Here is a 23,263-nt window from a genome sequence, read left to right as displayed (position 1 = left end):
TCAATGCCTGAGTGACTGATTTTAAACCATATCAAATGGTGGCAGTGGTGAAAAGTTAGTGGTGTTTACATGTCATGATCAACAAACCAGAATTTGACCATGTAAGAATTGAGGCCAGGAGGCAGTTTCATGGTAAACATTGATGGAATCATACTGTCTGACGTGTTTACAAAATGCAAATTAGCAATCCTCAGAAAATTGTTGACTATTCATTCGTGGCTAATATTGACATGGAATAAATGCCAATATACCGCTCCTGTGAATTCCAAAAGACATGTTCCTCCAGACATGGAGAGCCACGACGGAACCTACGACTGCAAAGGTTTCAGCATATAAAGGGTTCACCAATTCCATAGGCAGGATTGATGGTGCTGGTGTACAAGTACAATCAATCCACCTGGGCATCTCAAATGTTGTCTGGATAGAGTCAAACTCCAATGTTTGTTTGTTTCCCTGACATGTTACTATACAGAACCAAACTGTGTTTGTGACTAATGTGTATTTATAAAGATCATTTTTATGAATAAAGTGTTTTTTGAAATTGAAAAATATCTCAAATGTTGTCTATCTTGGACACTGATGGACCAGCAATTGCAAATATAGTAGTATACCATGAACTTGCACCAGTCACATTCCATGGAATAAGTAAAGTACCAGAGACACAACAGAAACAGCAACAGGCTGTTTAAGAAACAGTTACAGGACTGCATATGAAAGACTGGGTGGGGCAAAAGAATCATCTCTCTGTTGAGCAGAGAAAATTGAAAGTCAAGAATCAAAGGCTGAATTCTTAGCTCAGGATAAATCCAAACTTGAGAATACCATCTCACATGCAGTCTTTAGATAATATCTCAGTTTATATTACAGAGATGAATGAAAAGATGAAAGAGAAAGAAAGGGAGCAATATGAACTACAGGCTCTGTATCATCAGATCAATGAAATGATTGGAGGCTTACAGCAAGATCTTGAACAACTCACATGCAAAACAGCACAGGCTTAGCGAGAGCAGTCACAGAAATATTGGCTTGAGCTCAAAGGACTGCTTGAGAAAATGATAGATCTGCAAAAACTGGTGGAAGGCCAAAATGAACGAGGAGCTGCAAATCACTAATGAGACAATTCTTTCAGAGGTAAATGCTGTCAATGATGCTCTGGCGCAAGAACTCAAGGATGTAAAAAAGAAACAAAGGTCCATTGAAGCAGCATGAGGAAGAAGCCTGTGCTTTAAAGAAAATTTAAAAAACCTTACAAATTTGGAGAGGCTGAGGAGTTGTTCAGCAGGATTTGAAGGAGAAACTATACTGGACTAACACAGGGCAAAAACTTTGTTAGAATGATAAGAATCCAAAATGTAAAACTAGAAGCTTAAACATGAGTTGGGAGTCTTAAGGAACTTAGTAAATGCCAAGAAAATATGAACTATCAAAACAACTCCAGGAATGAGATCAATTAGTGACTAATCTGGAACAAAACTTGGCTGCAGTACATCAGAATAAGCAAATTGTGGGACAGCAACTGCAATCCATAAAATAAAAAAAATGACAGCACTAACAGGAATAAGAAGCAACATCAGCAATGACTGTACAAATGAACAGTGCCTTTGGACACAGTCACCATTGTGAGATTTGGACATACAGGTTGTTCTGCTATAATGTGCGTTTTGTTAACGTGAATTCACTGTAACACAATTGATAAATGAGGGACACTCTAAAGCGTGAACTTTGAAAGCATGTATTAGTTATAATGTGATTCTGGCCCCATTTGTTTGAATAGTGCTGCCGATACATGATTTTATTATAACTCAGGATTGCATGAGAACGGAACTATCGTGTTATAGCAGAACCAACTCTATCAGCAAATTATTGGTATGCTATGGAGACTCATTTATTATGATAAATGTTTAGCCTTCTTTTGAAAAGGAAGGATTTCTTGCATATGTATCTTGCCTTTACAGAGTTCACCTTTAAGGAGGCCAAATGCTGTGTGTATAAAATGATGAGACTCTGCTGGACAGTTACTCTGCTGTGAGTCTACAAGCTAATACATAGATATCAGCTGATATCTGGTACGATGTGTTTTAATAAACTAACCCACAGAGACCTTGCCTATCCCTCAGAAACATGCCATAAATGCTGTTCTTTTATCCACTTCTCACATTCATGGATTATTATATTTTTCTTTTTGCAGAAATAATAAGAGTAATTAGCAAGTACTTGGACACTGCAGACTTATACATGAGATGGGTATTCCAGGCTGTCACAGAGGAATGTAATCCAAAGGATTAAAATTGCTGAGGCAATTGCCTGGTTTTGTTGTATAACATCTATATACCTAATAAACTGAACTGAGACATACAACTTACAGACTCTACTTACAACTGGAATAGTTGCTAACTTCAAAAATATTACATTATCTAACAGCAGCTACGCTGTAAACAAATATAGCTTTGGCTTTGCAGTTTTCAACCAATTATGGGTGGGGGAAGGGTTTGAAGGGGGCCAGCTTTCATTCTATTTGGCTACTGACTTCACTGTGAACGTGTTTTCTCCATAAATTCTGTTCTAATTTGCCCATATTTTGCATCACACCTGGGCTGTACAATTAAACCACAGATAACATAACGAACGGCTTTATCCTGGTTTTGGCAACCCACCTAAAGGACTGACTCATGCCAAGTGTCCAGTCTGGCAGTTTTCAAAGGTGGCAGGCAAGGAAAAGTGTGTGTGTGTGTATATGTACCCAGCTAAGGGTGGAAGTCTCATCCTAAATCAATTAACTGCCTAAGGGCACTCCATCTCCCTGATTAATGCATCTGCCAATCTCCTACTGAAGTGCTGGGATATAAACTCCTAATATATTGTTAATTTTATATTTTGGTATATTTTATGTAAATTATCTGTAGCTCATTTCTGTGTGCAAAAAATAGTAGGAAACCCATTCCCACTTTGTCAGAGGTGTGTTTATTTCCTGTCTACATTCCAGATTTTTTTGAATGCTGTGGGAGTAAATTGGATAAACAAATCCCTTGGATATTACAGTTCAGGGCCTGAATGTAATGTGATTGAGATTTTGTAAATTTCCATTGGTTTTTGCCCAGGTTCCACTGCAGTTCATTGACCTAACTCTAAACATCAGGGAATTTTAACTGTAACTTGACTTACGCCCAAATCCAATATTTTTTCTGCTCTAGAACATCCGTTATGCTACTTCAGGCTGTAGTTCACACTTATTGAAGCCCATCCACAAACAATGGCCACTTCGCCAGTCAAAACTGTGAGAATCTGCCTCTTGTATTGGTTTAGAAAAGCTCTCACATTCTTAGATGCACAGGCACTTGTAAGCATCTTGTAAAAGGTTTTTCATATCAATTATATTAATTTGTTCAGTAAAAAAAAACTAACATATATCAATGAAACTATTAAATACTGAAGAATAAATCTTTCTCAATTCATTTTCATGAACCTTAAATCTTAACCCACAGTTAACTCTTGTTAAAAATGCTCATTTTAGGTGTTGTATTCTTTCTCAGCTGTTTGAATAAATACCAGTTTACCAAAGTTAAATATATCAAGGAATACATCATCATAGAATGAAATAAAACAGCTGAGTTACAAAAAAACATAAGAAACAGGGGCAGGAGGCCATTCAGCTCTTTCAGCCTACGACATCTACTGGATTGTGGCTGATTTCTCAATGCCATTTTCCTGCAGTATTCCTGATATCTTCAATATCTAGATGTCTATTAATCTCTGTCTTGAATATACTCAATGATTGACCCTCTACAGCCTTGTGGGCAGACAGATCCAAAGATTCACCACCCTCTGAGTTAATAATTACTCCTCATCTAAGTCCTAAATGTTCTACCTCTTATTCTGAGACTGTGTAGAGCTCTAGGCTCAACCTGCCAGGAAATACTCTTCCAGTAACTGCCCTGTCAAACCCAGTGAGAATATTGTATGCTTCAATGAGAACATCGCTCTTTCTTCTAAACGCAAGAGAATATAGACTCAGTCTATTCAAGTTCTCCTAATAAGAAAATTCCTCCATCCAAGAATTCATTGAGTTTACCGTTGCTGTACCTCTTCTGTGTTCATTAGATAAGAGGCCAAACTACACACAATACTCAAGGTTCAGACTCACCAAGGCTCTTCACAGAGGTTACAGCAAGGTTGTAATAAACTGCCCAATTGTCCTATTTGATTATCCAAATTAATTTTAACAAATTTGAGCAACAATCTATTGCAACAATTTCAAACACATTACAAGTTCATTGTGCCCAAAGCAAAAAATTCAACCCCCACAACATGAAATTCTTCTCAAAGTTCTTAATTGAGAAGGCGAGACACATCACAACTGAACTCATTGTTCTTCTTTACCAGGCAACAATAAGCCCAGTATTGCATTTGTAGCTTTAATTTTTGAAAAGATCTTCTGAGAAATGGTTCTCACAAAGACAGGTATAAATCACCAAAAATCAAAGATAATTTCAGTGGAAATTGGAAAACTAAAACATCAACCTAAAGTATTATGTTGTAGCTCCTCATCTTAATGGAATATGTGGCACAAGAGATTCAGGGGCACTTTTAGCAGTTTAAATACAAGTAAAGCAAACGAGAGGATCAGGGAGGAGTGTGTGCAAATTGGAAAACAATAAATAACCTGAGATCAAATAAAGTGCGGATTTTATAGTCATAGAGATGTTCAGCATGGAAACAGAACCTTCTAACCCGTCCGTGCCGACCAGATATCCCAACCCAATCTAGTCCCACCTGCCAGCACCCGGCCATATCCCTCCAAACCCTTCCTATTCATATACCCATTCAGATGCCTCTTTAATGTTGCAATTGTACCAGCCTCCACCACTTCCTCTAGCATCTCATTCCATACACGTACCACCCTATGTGAAAATGTTGCCCCTTAGATCTCTTTTATATTTTTCCCTTCTCACCCTAAACCTATGCCCTCTATTTCTGGACTCTCTGATCCCAAGGAAAAGACTTTGCCTATTTATCCTATCCATGCCCCTCATAATTTTGTAAACCTCTATAAGGTCACCCCTCAGCCTCCGATGCTCCAGGGAAAAAATCCTCCAACCCTAGCAACATACTTGTAAATCTTTTCTGAACCCTTTCAAGTTTCACAACATCTTTCCAATCGGAAGGAGACCAGAATTACACGCAAATATTTCAATATTTTGATAGATAAAAGTTCAGAACCTTTTCAGAGTATTAAGGGGATCAGCATCTGCCTCTCCCCTTAAATACAGCAACTCAGAATCATGTTGAATTGTCTTGTAATCAGCAAATTGTTTGGTTTCTAATTCTCCCCTCTCATTCAAGATAACAGGTACAATTCACCACTGTTGGCACAAATCTATCAGAGCAGCCATTGCCAAATGCATATGTATATTTCTATATATTTGATGAGAATTTGCTATCTTGATTAGGCCAAAAAGATCTCTGTTCTCTTATATCTTTGCATTCAATAAATGACTTGCAAGGTGAAAACATGGAGAGTTCAAACCAATGTCAATGTCACAATAGAACTACAATAAAACCAATCAGTATGTGATAAGTTAGTCAGGGCAGTTCGGCTTCCTGTAGCTGACCAGTGTCCCGAACTGAAGGCGGAGGTCGGATCAGCTTGTGTTCCTGCTCCTGATCCATATCCAGTATTCCTGACTGAAAGTCTATGAGCAAGTGCTGGAACAGGATAGGATCTAACTTCATGTCAGCCTCACCAGTGTGTCGATATTCATGATGTAGGTTTATGTATGGAGAGTACAGATTGGGGATAAGTGACTGACAAAGCTAGGCGACTGTGTAGCTATACATTAACAAGAAATATACAAATTCATGGAAGGAGAGGAAAGGGGAAAAGAAACAGACAGGAAACACAAATAGGGCTGTGAGCTGTGAATTTATATAACCTGTTCCACATTAAGTCAGGGACTGTCTACAGGATAATTATACTATTTCCAAGTGCATTGAACCATGCCACAAAGTCAATTTTATGATCAGAGCTTAAGCAACTTATTTCAATTTTAACATGGGGTTATTTCTGCCTACCCAACCATACTAACATAGAAACATCGAAGACAGGAACAGGAGGAGGCCATTTGACCCTTGAGCCTACTCTATCATTCAATATGATCATGGCTGATCAATACCTTAATCCCACCCTCCCACTATATCCCTTTAGCCATAGGAGCTACATCCTTCTTGAAAACATAATATTTTGGCTTCAACCAATATCTGTGGTAATTGATCCCACAGGCTTTGGTGAAGAAATTTCTTAGTCCTAAAAGGTTTACTCCTTATCCTTAAACTATGACCCTTGGTTCTGGACTCCCCCACCATTGGGAACATCTTTTCTGCTTCTAACCTGTCCAGCCCTGTTAGAATTTTATAGGTTTTTATGAGATCCCTCCTAATTCTTCTAAACTCCAATAACTACAATCCAACTGACTTAACTTCTCCTCAAAGGTCAGACCTACCATCCCAGGAATCAATTTGGTGAATCTTTGCTGCACTCCCTCTATAGCACGAACACCCTTCCTCAGATAAGGAGACCAAAACTGCACACATTCTGGGTGTGGCCTCACCAATGCCCTGTATAATTGCTGCAAGACATTCTTGTCTCTGTACTGAAATCTCGTTATTAAGGCCAACATACAGTTTTCCTCCTTTATTGCCTGCTGTACCTGTGTGCTTGCTTTCAGCGACTGGTGCACAAGGCACCCAGGTCTCATTAAACATTCCCCACTCTCAATTTACAGCCATTCAAATAACATACCTTCCTGTTTTTGCTGTGGATATGTGGATAACCTCACATTTATCCACATTGTACTGCATCTGCCATGCATATTTAATGCAGCATGCATCTTCATTGCTCCAAATCATAAACAACAACTATAACTCACTAACGGTTGAGCTCAGATAACAACTACAGGAGAGATTTGCATGATTGTGGGAAATAGCAGAGGAGTATGACTAACTGAAGAGATTGGTATAACTGCAATTGCAGGCGCCATGGGACAAGTGCACCCAAACATCCCTGAATCCTCTGCTGTATTTTATACAGATGTAATGTACTTTACAACACTCCCAGAATGACTGCAGAACTCTATTTCTATTTCTCGGTGGGGCTGCTTTCCAACTTGGTGAGGTGCCAAGTCATGTTCCTTCTAAGCTGTGTGAAGGTTCTGCATACAGTCATCGGTGTCAGTTCCAGAAGTGGCTTCAGAGGCCTGCGCAAGTTTGAGGAAGAAAGTTTGAGGGAATGCTGGTTCCAAGAGACCTTCCCATTGTCTGTGCTGGAGGGAACATGTTGCTGTGATTTTTGGATGTATTATGATGATATATAAGCTTCCCATTACTCAGACTCAGACAATTAGCTCCCTCAAAACAACATACAATCTCAGTGTAGTTTTCAACATGTGATTTCACATATCCCTTTATTTAAGCTCCAATCACATTCAAGTCACCCATTGTTTCCTGAGGCAGGAGGTGAGCAGTGACTGGCATCAAGGCTAACAAGTACTGCCAGTCTTAATTTGCCAATCAGGTGATGTCACAGAACAGCCCTGAACAACTCAGCACAACAGATTCTCCTCACTGGGAAATACAGGATCTAATCACTGGAGAGAATTTGTAATGGAATGACAGACAGGTTAGAAGCAGGTTAAAAACTCTCCAACTCACTAACATTTAAATTCTGTGTTCATCCACATTACAGATACGCCAAACAAACACCCTCAAAGCTGCCTACCCTTAAGACATGATTGTGAGTCTGAAATCCTTGGTCAAACCATTTTCCAACCACTTACTTCAGTAAATTGCACTCCTAGTTTTGGAATATTTACCAGCTTATTCCAAGCTTTTCAATATGATATCAAATCTTAAAATATATCTACAAACATCTCAAATTGGCACGTATAAAAGGGTGCCTATTTTCACATGTGAATTATGGTAATTCCTATATTTTGTATTTATTACTTGTGTGATGCTCCCTATCTCAGTGTCCTCCTCTCATGTTATTATCAACAACCAGTCACACAGATGTATCGAATACAGTACCTTTGGATTTTCCTAAGGCTGCATTAGCAGAAACAAAACAATACTATTTAGAACATAACATAAAGGATTAAGTGAATCAAACAGCAGTTTTTGCAAAGGTAGCCGATTCCTGTTAAGTAAAACAAGTGAGTTTGACAATGAAAATATTGATGCAGCAGGAACTTTTAACAGAAGTTCACACTGAAGTGCCTGTAACACTTGTACCAAGTAGTGAGAGTCACAAAACACATACTTAGATCAAGGCTACTTGCTGTACAGTAAACTTCCATTCCTGGTTCCTGATGGCTAGACAATTAACGAGGAGAAGTTTATAATAGCATGTTATGCAGCAACCAGAGGGATGATGTCATGCTGCAGCAGTCAGTGTTCTGACAGGGAGTGCCATGGGCTCAAACAGCCTGGGTCAGGAGCAAAGTGGCACAAACGTGCCGGCAAGCTGACTTTTCCACTATCTTATTGAGAAGCACAGGGAAGGATCTTGAAAGCAATTTATAAAAGGGACATCACAAATAGGGAAAAGGACTTGAATTCATTATGTATGACTTTATTACTTTCTCAGAATGGGCCAATTACCTACTATAGCTGTGCAGTCACTGTTGTGGTGCACAGCAAGATTCCATAGGCAGTGGCTAATCTACTTCTGGTGGCCATTGAAGGAAGAAGTGCTGAGGGAGGATACTGGGAAAATTCCCTAACTTTTGAATGTCATAAGATCAAGCAGAGATTCAGTTTAGTGTCATCTGTCAAAGATCGCTCTCCCAGTACTACAATGAAGTGTCACTCTAGGTTATGTATGTAAGCCCTGGAGTGGGACTTTAACCCAGGACTGACTCAGATGCAAACAACTGAGGTGACGTGACATTCAAAGTTACAAGTAAGATAAAATTATGGTGCACAGAATATTGTCAGTTTTTCTTTCATCACCCACAGTCCATCAATAACTAAAGACATTTTAAAACTGAAAAATACACCAACAATGCAAATTCAAAAACATCTTTAGCATTTTTACCACTTGTTACATGCTCAGTTGGAGTAAATATACTAAGACACATATCGAACAAAAGCTATTATTCCTTTAGATACATTTAATAAGCTTCATGGCAACCTCCAAAGTCTAACCAGAGATATCTAAATATGCAAGGATGACAAATTCACTATGTACAAACAGCAAAACTCAAACTATGGCACATAATTCACTGGAATGAAAAGATTTACAAAATACTAAAAGCTCATTTTACACTGATCATTTTAACGTGCTGTACTTTGGTGGAAAGTCAAAAAATTGCTTACCGCAGTAGCCATGTTGGACAAGATGCAGAACGTGATCTCATGTAATTTGGGCTGTAAACATGGTAAAATGTGTAGTCTGGGCAAGAGTACTCAACTGACATGAATTTACAGCTAAAAGTATTCAGTTAACATGAATGGGAACAAAAATGTGACAGCAAGAATGAGGTAGCAACACAACTGCAGCATTCCCAGGTGGGCAAAAGGTAAAAGAAAAATGAAGAAAATTAAGGAGAAGCTGGTATGAAATGCCTGAACAATACACACCACAACACAATAAGGAGCATCACGGATTTTCCCACATTAGCACACAGAAGCCTTAGTGTATGTACGCAGTACAAGTTATAAAATGTGGATAACTGGTACAGTAAACACTTACAACAAAATACTGAGGCAAGAAAGTGAGAATATACAAAGCACACCATTTTCTTTCACCAGTTGTGCTTTTCCCTTCTCCCCTTGGAAAGTACAGTTCTAATGGGAAATGGTTCCTCTGGGATCAGACAACCTCTAGCAATTGCCCAGTGTTCATAACTCATATGTGATCCTTCGTAGGCTATTCAGGTGAGGAGACCCAGCAGAAACAAACCCAATTAGGTCCCATAGTAAGGGACTACACACACACACACACACACACACACACACACACTTAGATATGCACACGTACAGGACTACGAACCTTTGAATAATTCCCCTGTCACCCCCACACACAAAGCTAGGAGCACTGGCACTATCTGAGTGCCCCCTATTGTTGCCCCGGTGGAGACCAGGAATTAACCCTGGCAAATTTCCTGGTGTATCTGGCTCAGTGACTTACTGATTAAAGCCACCGAGCCAACCGGAGAACCATTTTACATCCACGCCGCAGGCATAAGATACAGACACCCACAATGCTACTTAATGGCAGGACATGTGTCAATATTCAACATTCATAAGAATTGTTGATGAGCTAATCCCAAGTGAACCAAACTGGACTGATGTAGCATAAAATGGAACATCAAAGTTTTACTTCGAGAAACTGGTTAATTTATAACCTCCCCATTCTCCTTGGGCAGACCCATGGCCTAAATTTTCAATAGCTTGTTCAGTTCCATTCACTGCAAGGTTCACTCAAGCCCATTCTAAATACTTTGTAAATACATTTTTCCACAGTAATAAGCATCAGCAAATTGTCTTTTGAATGTACTGAAACTTGGTGACACTCTGATGGAGGATTACATCCTTATGAAGGCTTTGCACTGCAGTTGAAATGCCATAAAAAATTATGGACCAAAGAAACACAGTAATTGATCCATTTACAAACTATCCAAAAGCTTAGATCTTTATTCATTGAAGGTTATATAGCCGGATGGGAATAATTCCATATAACTGGCCAACAGACGAAACATGCATGGCTGGTGGTGAGATAGAACCTTTTACCTATTAATGCTATGAGTGATAACACAGGAATATCATTCTTCCTGCTCACTCAAAAGGTAAAATTATTTCATACATACCATCACCACATCCTATTACCACAAATAACCTCTCCCATCAAGTATCCAGGAAATACACAATTGAATCCACACATACCTCATCACACGTGTTTCTAACTGGTTTGAAATACACACACTCAGATTGGTGCAGATGCCTGAGATAGTAAAACCTACACTGTTGAATCTGCAACAATGCAAAAACTATGTGACACTGATACTTTTAGCAGAGGCTAAAGTGATACTTACATTGACATTCGAGCCATTCAAGCAGAGAATTTAAAGTTTTATATATAAAGTTTTTAAATACAAGTCCTCTTGAATATTGTGCTGAGAATGTAGATAAAAGTAAATTACATTCATGCAAATTTTAATTATTTTCCAACAAATTAAAATAAGAAGTCACTATCCCTGAAATATATTTACATTAATCTCAATTCAAAATATTGTTATAATGTAGATTTGTACACCGTCCCCATGTATATCGTTTCACTCCAGTTTCTCTCTTCTTTAGCATGCGGTTTTATTCATTTGAAACAAAATTGCTCTGTACAGAGTACTGATGAAAGCAGGACAATAACTAGTACCTACCCATCCTTTTTGTAAAACTCCAGCATCATGTTGTCAGTTGCAACGCTGAGTGGTCGCCTGCCTTGGTCGTGCTGCTTGCGGTCAGAATGATCGATGTCTGGAGATGGCATGGAGTTATAGTTTGCATTATGGTTGGTGTGGACTGGGCTGCCATAACTTCCAGTGACATTAAATTCAATATCTGTTTTTAAAAGAAATATAGCTCACAGTCCATTACTGCAGTAATCCAATATCTACAAATTTTCTTCCACTCCAAGTCACAGCATCTTTTATTATCTCCCATTTACATCATTGTCCCCATTTCCTCAAATAGACTTGCCTCTCTGGTTTCTGCAAAAAAGTAGTGATGTTCCCTTGTCAAACATACTTTCACCATGTACAGTGTTCCTTTCCCCGAATCCCCACTTTGCTGAAAGCAAGACACTCTCAAAACCGTGGAGTTTATTACCTCTTGATCTCCCTTCTCACAATGTTCTTACAAGCTTTATACAATCTAATCACTGGTCCTTGCTTTACATCATCACTTTAAAAAATAAATCTTGTTTGTGTAATTCTTGGGATGTTGGCAGTGCTGGCAAAGATGCAGTTTTATTTGTTATTACTTGTTAATTTCTGTGGTCTTGTTCGAGTTGGAACAATCTAATATAACCAATCATTTACAACAACATTAGTTTACTTGGTCCCCAGAATTTTCCAAAAATAGCAGTTATTCTAGAAATGGAAGGCAGGGAGAAACACGGGAAAAATACAATCACAAGGGGAAGTAGTACTGAGCAAATCATTGGAACTGTGTGCTAATAGTTTCCTGCTTTCATAAATACATCCAAGGGTCTTAAAAGAAGTGGCTAGTGGGACACTTTATGTATTGATTTTAATTTTCCAAGATTTGGAAAAGTTCCATTAGATTGATAAATAGTGAATGTAACTCCTTTATTCAAAATGTGTGGGATATAGAAATTAGGAAACTACAGGTTAGTTAGTTCAAGACAAGATGATAGAAGCTATTATTAAAGACATTATAGCAGGGCACTTGGAAGGTTCAAGGTAATTAGGAAAAGTCAGCATGGTTTGTGAAAGGTAAATCATGTTTAACCAATTTATGACATTTATTTGAGTACGTAATATGTGCTCTGGATAATGGGGAATCAGTGGTTGTCCTGTACTTAGATTTACAGAAGGCATTTGAGAAGGTGCCATGTTAACGGTTATTCTGAAAAGTAAGAACTCACAGTTTAGGAGGTAGCATATGAGCATAAGTAGAAGATTGACTAGCTAACAGACAGAAGGCACAAATGCACTTTTTTGGGTTGATAAGATACAATGAGTGGTGTGCCACAGGAGTAGTGCCTGGCTTAGGACCTTTTATAACTTTTATAAATGGCTCGGAGAGACTGATGGTGATTGCTAACTTTTGTTTTGAAAGATAGGTAGGAAAGTACTTTGGGAAGAGGACATAAGGAACCTCCCGTAGGATATAACTAGGTAAACTGAGTGGGCATAGATCTGGAAAATGTAAATCTGGAATATATAAAAATATGAAGTTGTTCAATTTGGGTGTATTAGGAATGAGATGTAAATGGTGAGAGATTGTACAGTTCTGAAATACTGAGGGATACATACAAAGTATGAGCAGTGTAGACCTGTGGCTCCTTAAGTCTGCTCCGCATTCAATACGATCATGTCTGATCTGCTTATGCTTTAAATCCCACATTTACATCTACCCCAAAGAACATTGATTCCCTTGGCTAACAAGAGTCTAACCGCCTCTGACTTAAAAATATTCAATGACCCCATCTTTGCTACTTGGAGCTGGACATCCTAGTTCATAAATTGCAAAACTTAATGTGCAGGTACAACAAGTGATTTGGAAAGCTAATAGAATGTTACTTGACATTGCAAATGGAAATGAATTCAAAAGTGGGGAGGTCATACTTCAGTAATATGGGCAATAGTAAAACCATACCAGGAGTATGGTGTACAGTATTGGTCTCCTTACTTAAGGAAGGATGTAAATGTACTGGAGGCAGTTCAGAGAAGGTTTATTAGATTAATACCTGGGATGAATGTCTTGTCTTATGAAGAAGGGTTGGAGAGGCTAGACTTGTATCTGCTAGAGTTTAGAAGAGTACGAAGTGGCTTGGTGGAAACCAAGATGGTCCTGGGTGGTTGTATCAGGCTGGATATGGTGAGGATATTTCCTTTTGTGGAAGAATCTCGAACTAAAAGTCCTACTAGACACTCGGGCTGCTCTCTCATTAGAGAGAGAGAGAGAGAGAGCGAGTATAACCTGAGGTGAAGGGTGAGATTGAGAAGAGCAATCCTTTGTGGTAGCCTAAACAGACATTGAACCCACATTGTTGGTATCATTCTGCTTTACAAACCAGCCAACCAGCCAACTAAACTAACCAAACCCCTTAGCTAGAACAATGGGGTCATTATTAAAACAAAAAGGGTTGCCCTATTCAGACAGAAATGAGAATTTTTTTCTTATTCAAGGTCATGAGTCTTTGGAACTCTCTTCCTCTCTCCCTCATCCCTCTTAGATCATCTCAACACCTTCTATGCTCCCTTTGAGCAGAATTTTGGCTGAGAGATAACACCTATTCCGACAAGTCCTGACAAACCTATCCCAACAGTCACTGCATCAGAGGTCAGATCAGCTTTCCTTCGTGTGAATCCAAGGAAAGCTATGGGACCAGATGGAGTACCAGGCCATGCACTCAGAGCATGCGCAGATCAACTGGCAGAGGTCTTTTCGGACATCTTCAACCTCTCCCTGTAGCAGGCCACTGTCGCTGCCTGTTTCAAGAGGGCCAACATCATCCCTAGGCCTAAGAAGGCTCATGCAGCATGTCTCAATGAGTGATCCTAACTTCGGTGGTCATGAAGTGCTTTGAAAGGCTGGTCATGTCATTAATCAACCCGCTAATCTTGACCCACTCCAATTTGCCTATTGGACCAACAGATCCACGTCAGATGCCATATCACTTACCCTTCACTCTTCCCTAGAACATCTTGACACTAACAAAAGCTACATAAGAATCCTACTCATTGACGACAGTTCACCTTCAACACTATTATCCTTTTAAGACTGATTACTAAACTTAGTGATCTCGGACTAAGCCCCACTCTCTGCAATGGGATCCTCAGTTTCCTGACCCACAGGCCACAATCAGTGAAGATTGGGGACAATATTTCATCTTCCTAACACTCAACACTGGAGCTCCCCCCAGGGATGCATACTCAGCCTCCTACTATACACACTGTATGCCCGTGACTGCATCACCAAATACCAGACTAATGCCATTTACAAGTTTGCTGATGGCACCACCATAGTCAGTCGAATCTCAGATGGTGACAAAACAGACTACAGACAGGAGATAGAAGACCTGGAAAAATGGTGCACTGAGAACAACCTAGCTCTCAATGCCAGCAAAGCCAAGGAACCCATTATTGACTTTCGGCGGGATGTTACTCATGCCCCCCTACACATTGACAGCACAGAGGTGGAATGAATGGACAGTGTCAAACTCCTGGGAGAGGTCATCCACAACAAGCTTTCTTGGACTCTTCATGTGGAACAAAGGTCGAACAATGTCTCTTCTTCCTCAGGCAGCTGAGGAAATTTGGCATGACGGCAAATACCCTTGAGAGCATTCTGTCTGGATGTATCACTACCTGGTATGGCAACTGTACCATTCAAGATCGGAGACGGTTACAGAGAGTGGTGAACTTGGCCCAGACAATCGCAAAGGCTAACCTCCCATTTATAGAATCCATCTACAGAATCCATCTACCAGGCTCTCTGTCAACGAAAGGAAGCCAGCATTCTCAAAGATCCATCCCACCCTGCCAATGTTTTTCTACAACCTCTACCATCGGGGAGAAGGTACAAAAACCTGAACACACAAACCAGCCAGTTTCGAAACAGTTTCTACCCTACTGAATGGGCTCACAAACTCTTAACATTCGCCTGTAACTGTGTTTTAGTTTTTGCTCTGTTTATCTATTATTTTCTTACCTATTCTACTGAACAATGTGATCTGCCTGTATTGCTCGCAAGACAAAGCTTTTCACTGTGCCTCGGTACACGTGACAATAAATTCAATTCAAATTCAAATTCCTCAAAAGGCGGTGGAAGCAGAATCTTTGACTATATTTAAGGCAAAGATAGATAGATTATTGTTAAGCATGGGGCATTAAAGGTTATCTGGAAAGGCAGCAATGTGGTGAGCAGATTAGCCAAGATAATACTAAATGGTAGAACAGCAGGCTTGCATGGCTGTGTAACAGTCCTCCGCTCCTAATTTATGTGTTTATGTGAGAGCGCCCTGCATCATGCACTGAACACCATCATTTTTTCTATCTCCAGCACGATTTCCTTCAGGTAATGAGCTACCAACTTTAACTACTTGTCTGTCAATCAGAGCAATGGGAAGTAACAGCAAAGTGCTGTCCTGTCACTTGGCAGAGAACAGAAAGTGATTGTTTGAGAAAGGAATGAGGTACTGCATTGACAGTAGCAAATCTTAGTGCCATTCGTGTCACTAACTGTGTGCAGTGCACATTTCAAAGTCACTCACTAATATTCAAACAAGAAAATAAATGTGGGCAGTTAGCACTGAACCCAACATAGTCAAAACTAACAGCTTGATGTAAACAGTTTATTATGCTTTTGCTGAATTTCAAAATTCCCCGGAGGGATTGTCATTATTGGGAATAGAATGTTTACATTCAGCGTGCAGTGTCATTATACTTAGAAGTAGCATAATATGAAGATTACAGCAATATCCCGAACATTAGGGTGTGCAAAGATTAGCATACAAACATGAGTGCCTCCATATACATTTTTTCTGGGCACTATTTAAACTGGGGTGTTTAACAGCATAGGGAATATAACCCAAACACCCAGCTACTGACTTTAGCTATCTGTTTCAATCACTGATCAAAAGGCTCTTGCTGCATCTTCCACTGCTCAAACAACATCAAGGCCTGGATTTGTCATATCTCACAACTACACTTTGTTACAAATTAAGCCACCTTGTTACGTTTTACTGAAACCTAGTGCCTCTGGCCTTGCCTCTTCTACAGACTAAAGCTAGAAGTACAGAAGCTGGAAGTCTGGGCTCCTTACTATTGAATGGAGATTAAATGCATGACAGAATGCCACATGGATTCACTAAGATTCACTGCTTGGAATGAGGAAATACTAATATACAGAAAGATATGGAAAATTGGCGCTTCTTCCCATGACAGTAATGCAGGTTACAGACCTTTCAAATAGAAGCATGGAAAATCATGAAATATGGGGAGGGCAAATAGAAGTAAACAACTTCCAGCAGTTACAAAATGTAGAAAACAAGGTAAAATGTAAGGGATGCTGAACAGAGGGCAGGAACACATCCCCACCTTGATGGCTGCAAGTCTGCAGAAATGACCTGAAGGTTTTTGGTCAGGCATATTTAATGTGATTGAGGTTGAGATTGGATTGGATCAGTGGATAAAAGAGAAGTGTTGAGATATTTGGGAACCAGTAGATAAACATGATTATAATGAGTTCCTTGTATGGAGGGACTGGTGGGGCCTAGAGGCCTGCTTCCATGTGGGAAAGTCTACTATTGCTCAAAAAGTCTCTTATTGTTCCAAGTGTTTTTCACACAAGTAGAGTTTCAATTGTTTGACCAAACGTTATTGGCCTGAAAATGAGGGTCAGATACTTAAGAAGTGAGATAGAGTGCTCTGGCCCCAGGTCTGTCAATGAGAGGGTGCATCCTTTCACTGACCTTACTAGGTCTCTTAACTAGCTCAGGTATGTCCTTCCCTCTGGGGACAGGTCGCTGTTTCACCTCCCACCTGGAAAATAACCTCAGAAGTGGCATTACTACAAAAAAACAACAAGGTGACCAGTTGTCGGGAATTCTAATCTCACCTTAGTTGCTTAATAACTCTCCCCACAGTTACTACTGATCATCACCAGAATCTGCAAAGTTTTGCTTTTATAATAGAATGTAACTTCAAGGCTACATTTGTGGGCGGCACAGTGGCACAGTGGTTAGCACTGCTGCTTCACAGCGCCAGAGACCCGGGTTCAATTCCCGCCTCAGGCGACTGACTGTGTGGAGTTTGCACGTTCTCCCCGTGTCTGTGTGGGTTTCCTCCGGGTGCTCCGGTTTCCTCCCACAATCCAAAAAAGAAAATGTGCAGGTCAGGTAAATTGGCCACGCTAAATTGCCCGTACTGTTAGGTAAAGGTTAGATGTAGGGGTATGGGTGGGTTGCGCTTCGGCAGGTGCGGTGTGGACTTGTTGGGCCGAAGGGCCTGTTTCCACACTGTAAGTAATCTAATCTAATCTAACACACTCTAACATGAAATCAACAATCACCATCTTGTGCACCAGTAGAAAATTATTAGTTATTGCCATGAAGTCCTTGTCATTGAGACCTCTCGAGCCGAGAAACCTCAGCTTGATCAAGTCTCTGATTATTTCATAAGCGCTATTGAGGGAGAGCAGACTTCCAACACCTCAATAAGTGCTAGATTTGAATAATGTTTTAATGTTAAGTTGGGGCTAGAGAGTGTAGCCATTTTGGGAAGACACAGGTTAGGCACTGATTTCCATTTTCAGTCTCATATGTCAGTGTGACGTGCCCTCAGACAGGAGCCAAAAAGCAAGTTTTAATTGCTTTTTGAGGAGCCAGGAGGGGCACACCTATTACTCTGTTCTGAGTTACTGCCATACTGGGCTCCCTCCTGTCCTAAGGAACAGGCCTCGTTCCCCACCATCAACGCCAACCAACCCTCCATGGGAAATTAGAGGGAGCAGGGCTGGTCAAAAGCTGCACAAAAGGGAAAGCTACCTTAAAGGGTTTACAAGACCATTTCAGTATTTACCTCCTGGGAAGAACCAATCAGCATGTTGAATTATGGGTTCAATGATCCCTACAATCTGTATTGAGACTGTTGTCATCATTTCAGTCATAGACCTATGGATAAAAAGGGAGTGAACAGGTTAACTTTATTTTAGCAAACAAATTACCCATAAAATGTTTGCACTTTGCAAGAAACCATTTTATAATTCCTCAGTGGTAAGTAGGGTTATACAAAAGCAGATTATAGGTTCAGTCAATCTGTAATTTAACTGATTCCTGTCACATGGTAATCACAGTACAGGCTTGGTAGTACAAATCTTGAATATTACTGAAAAGAAAAACATGTTACTGAAACTTCTCACCCTGCAGTCTTCAGGACAAATAAAAAGGGCCAAATTTCAAACAATCACAACAATTTATACTATAGGAGAAAAGCGTGCAAATTTATTGGCATGTTAACTCTGAATTTCCAAAGCTTTGTCATGGAAGGAGCAACAGGATCACATGCTTCTAAAACTCCTGGGTGACTCCAAAGTGTCACAGGCTCAAATATATTCATTTCGTTTGCAGAGAACAGTTCATTACGTATGCAAGTATATCCATTCCTTTCAGCAAACAGAAATGAGCCACATTACAAGCTTGACTGATTATCTTCAACTGGTTGTTAGCATTGTTATTGGCACCCTCAGGATTATTCAGCAAGTGCTGCCCAATTATGGAATCCAATCTAACACTAGACATTTTGATTTGGGTTTTATAAGTATAGTTATTTGAGGACTGTTTTTACCTCTTATGAACAAACAAAGCAACATTCTATTTAATTTGAGCAGCCAAGGGCCTATGCCTGAAACCTTGACTGTCCTGCTCCTTGCATGCTGCCTGACCTGCTGTGCTTTTTCAGCACCACACTTTTCAACTCTGACTCTCTAGCATCTGCCCTCCTCACTTTTTCTCAACTTTCACAATGTACAACCTAGCCTGGCATTGCACCAACGGTCTTTTTGTCTGACAGCATCCTGTTAGTGGAAAATACCAAATACTAACACAACCACCACTTAATAGCAGCACGAGACAGCTCACTTAACCTGTCGTTTAAATGTTTGCGGTGGCTTGCTTTTCCAGGTTAAGTCACAGTAGACTGAACAAGTTTCAGGCCCTAAAGTGGCCCTTATCGCCTGTAATATAAGTTGTGTGATTGCTTGAAATTTGACATTCTTGCATTTGACCTCAGGTGGAAAACTTAGTAACATGTTTCTCTTTTCAGTAATCAGAGGAAGTGTGTTGATTTTGTGTACCAGGCTACAAGAACCATAAACTATTTCCAAATTATAAGATACTCCAAGGATCTACATGGACCTAAATGTCTTTTTGTTGGACCAATTTAAAGTCATAAGTTTTCCAAAATTGGGCTAACAGAGTTTCACAGTAATTTACAATATAACATAATAAACCCTTACCCTTCATTGACTGTCCAGAGCAAGTTGGGTCCAAGAACAATTGCCATGTTACCAGGTGTCATTTTGTTAGCATCTTGATATTCTGTCAGCTTGGCTAGAAATTTTATTAAGTATCTGTAGATTGAAGATACATTGTATTATGTAAATCACGACATTCTATAAAATGCTGGAGATTCTGACTATTGTTTCAATAACTGGCAATTGTCTACTCATCTTAACATTAAAGCACCTTGCTTTTAGAGAGATTAATCAGACAAAAATACACTGTGAGCCAAAAATGTGGATTGTAGAAGGGGAGACCAAAAGATGACGAGGACAGTGGGTTTTAAGCAGAGTCATAAAGGGGAAACAAGAAGTGGCAAAGCAAAGAGGATTCTTTAGGGATTTCACTGTTTGGGTCACTTGTGGCTGAAAGCATGACTGCTAATGGTTGAGCTTAAAAAGAAGGCACACTCACAAAACCCAAAAGTTGGAGGTCAGGAAAGTGTGTAGGGTAGGAAGGATTGGGTTGGGCAGAGCTGGAGGGGGTTACTGAGACAGAGGGACCTGAGGCCACGAAAGAATTTGAACCCAAAGGGTTGACTTTTCACACCTGAGTCAGGAGTATAGAGACAGACATTTTCAGCTCCACAAACCTGGATCAAAAAATAAGACACTGAGAGGTTGGATTTTCATTTGGGGTGGGGAAGCAAATGTTCGTGGCTGTCTGCTGCCTGGGAAACTGTTTGCAGATAGTGACAGGAATTATTGTATAATAGGGAAGGCACATTGTTGAAAAGGTCAGTCTTGATATTCTGGGACTTTATTCATGTTGTAAAGAAGGCAGTAAATCCAAAACCAACACTCAAATCTCCTTCCATGCCCACACACACATTCTCAATGCACCATCCATGCCGACTTATGCCATGTCATGCTCCCACCCTCACTCCATGGCATCTCATACTCTTCATGTCAACTGATGCTTCTGTACTCACACCACACCCTTCATGCCAACTTAGTTCCAATGCATACCAACCCATTCTACACAATTCACTCTCATAGTTCTTCATACTTCTATGCCAACAGTGACTCTGCACTCATCCCAATAGCCCTTTATTGTCACTATGCCAACTTAGTGCCAGATAATGCCAAACCATGCTCTTATTCCCACTCTTTCCATTTATGTCCTAAATGCCAACGTATCTAGCATCAACCATGGACGTACAACAGGGACAATGTTGTAATGAAATAGAATGATATTCTAAGCATCTATTAGACCTTATCATATTGAGAAAACATTCTAATGGAAAAGTAAGTAATAAATGCTGGCCAATCAGTGATGATTACATTCCATGATTGAATTAAAAAAATACTCTTCAATCCATTTAAATAGATCAATTACTTAATTACTTATTAAAAAATTGTATTAATTGACTCACACTAAAGACAGCTAATCTCTTTACAATAACTTACAACAGTCAATTAAACTGTGATCTAGAAGATCACTCACTATGATGATGATTGATTATGGATCTAGTCAAGCTGAACTAATCCTTGTGTCAATAAAACAGTGAAAGAACAAGCTTTACATTTTTGCCTTCAGGCTAGATGTTAATTTCAAATGATTAAAGGATCTGCTGATTTAAATTATTTTACAATGTGACAGTTACACAGAACTTCTCCATTTTTAATATACATTCACATCAGCTTCTAATACATATAACACTTCCCCAAAGAACTCTGATAGGTTCAAACCTTCTCTTCAAATGTTTAATGTCATGTTTTATACATCTCAATAACCAAAATTACTTCTGGTAGAAAGCAATTTACTTTTGAATTGGCGAGGGAATTGCATATTCATTAGGAATTCTCCTGTAACTGGAACTCTTTGAAAGTATTCATTTCAATCCAAGAATTCTGAAGGTTTCACTCGGCCTTCTGATGCCCTTTCGCCTCCATTGCTGGACCTGACAGCAGCCCTCCCCAATGAGATCCAAACCCTCACCTCTTCCCTCCATCTGCCAACACGGGACGCAATCCAATCCTACCCCTCTGCTGGAAATGACAGTTTGTGGATTGATAGCCCCCCTTTCTTGCCAGTCACAACACCCACCTCCTCTCCCTCTCTACTTGATAACTCTGACCTACCTCAACCTGCCCTGAACACACCATCATTTATCTGGCACTCTTTATAGCTTGCATTCTGGCACCCCATCCACCTGGCACACTAACCTCACACCTATCTAACACACTTACCCTTGCGCAGGAACTGTCAAAGTGAGTCTCTGTGCTGCTGAACTTTTTAATTACAGAACTTCTGCTATGAAGACATTTGATTTGACTTGATTTATTATTGTCACATGTATCTAAGTATAGTGGAATGTTTTGCTTTGTGTGCAGTACAGATAGATCCTACCGTACAAAATGCATTAGGGTAATAGAACAGAGCAAAGAATACAATATTAGTAAGTGCAATCAACATCTGTCCCCTCCCTCCTCTTCCCCAACTACCCCGACTATCTCGCTCTCAAGGGACAGTTAGATTTAAGGTATGTTCTGCATTTCTGAAGGAGCCATGAACAGAATGTCTTACAGTGTCCTGAACAGGGGTCTCTTTCTTAACTCGAGAGTGTGGTGCTGGAAAAGCACAGAAGGTCAGGCAGCATCCAAGGAGCAGGAGAATCAACATTTCAGGCATAAGCCCTTCATTAGGACAGCAAAAATTCCTGATGAAGGGCTTATGCCCGATACTTTGATTCTCCTACGCCTTGGATGCTGCCTGACCTGCTGCGCTTTTCCAGCATCACACCCTCGACTCTGATCTCCAGCATCGGCAGTCCTCACTTTCTCCTAGGCTCTTTCTTAACACAAGAAACTAGGAGCAGAACGGCAATCTGACTGAGATTGCTACTCCTCAGACAATCCAGCCTATTGCGTCACAGGAGAATTTAACTAATTAAAATTTGAGATGTGAAGGTCAAGTAAAAAAAATTAACCTTTTACCAAACGTGAAGTGTTAAAATAAAAATGTAGAACTGACTGCAGATTCAGATCAAGAATTCCACTGCATACTTCTCTGATGCCCACAGTTTTTCTCAATGGTATAATGAAAACATCAATAAATACCATGTTTTTTGACAGGCTCCACAGTAGATTTCGTAGGCTCATTCTATAGACTGTTTTGGTAATCCATACAACCAGTGTAATTATTCCTTTTGCAGCACCAGTGCTAATGATAAAATAAGTAGAACGCGACTGTTTAATTACATACAATTACACAATCGAGGCTGGTATTTAGTTACCTGAAATTGTTGTAATTTGCTTTTGGTAGTTTCTCACATGCATTCCATAAAGCTTGGAGCCGCTTCTCTTGCTCTTGAATGCTGGTCATTTTAAATACAGAATGTTACTTATGCATTTTGCAAATAATTTACTCATTATTCTGATTCGCAATTCATAAATGAGAATTTCTTAAATGCATGTCAAAAGAACTTGATTTTCTGGAAATGAAAATTTGACCATTTCAAAT

At 39.7% G+C, this 23,263-nt stretch overlaps 1 protein-coding gene across 14 annotated transcripts in view; it reads right to left on the bottom strand.

Moving 5' to 3' along the window:
* arhgap44a (Rho GTPase activating protein 44a) overlaps positions 1 to 23,263 on the bottom strand; it is a 310,627-nt gene that overhangs the window by 25,925 nt on the left and 261,439 nt on the right. For 7 of the 14 annotated variants that reach the window (XM_072558348.1, XM_072558354.1, XM_072558351.1 and 4 more), the window contains 6 exons: positions 23,037 to 23,117; positions 19,756 to 19,869; positions 18,321 to 18,412; positions 11,430 to 11,610; positions 9,370 to 9,420; positions 8,080 to 8,097 (listed from right to left, as the gene is read on the bottom strand). In XM_072558348.1, the coding sequence (XP_072414449.1) occupies positions 8,080 to 8,097; positions 9,370 to 9,420; positions 11,430 to 11,610; positions 18,321 to 18,412; positions 19,756 to 19,869; positions 23,037 to 23,117 (537 nt within the window). The remainder of the gene's footprint in view (positions 1 to 8,079; positions 8,098 to 9,369; positions 9,421 to 11,429; positions 11,611 to 18,320; positions 18,413 to 19,755; positions 19,870 to 23,036; positions 23,118 to 23,263) is intronic. The other 7 variants (XM_072558349.1, XM_072558353.1, XM_072558357.1 and 4 more) reach the window with 2 other exon arrangements.

Source organism: Chiloscyllium punctatum, chromosome 39 (genome assembly GCF_047496795.1).
Source record: "Chiloscyllium punctatum isolate Juve2018m chromosome 39, sChiPun1.3, whole genome shotgun sequence".
Taxonomy (NCBI): Eukaryota; Metazoa; Chordata; class Chondrichthyes; order Orectolobiformes; family Hemiscylliidae; genus Chiloscyllium; species Chiloscyllium punctatum.
Note: the sequence above shows the minus strand (reverse complement) of the source record. Positions and strands in the feature narration are given on the sequence as shown.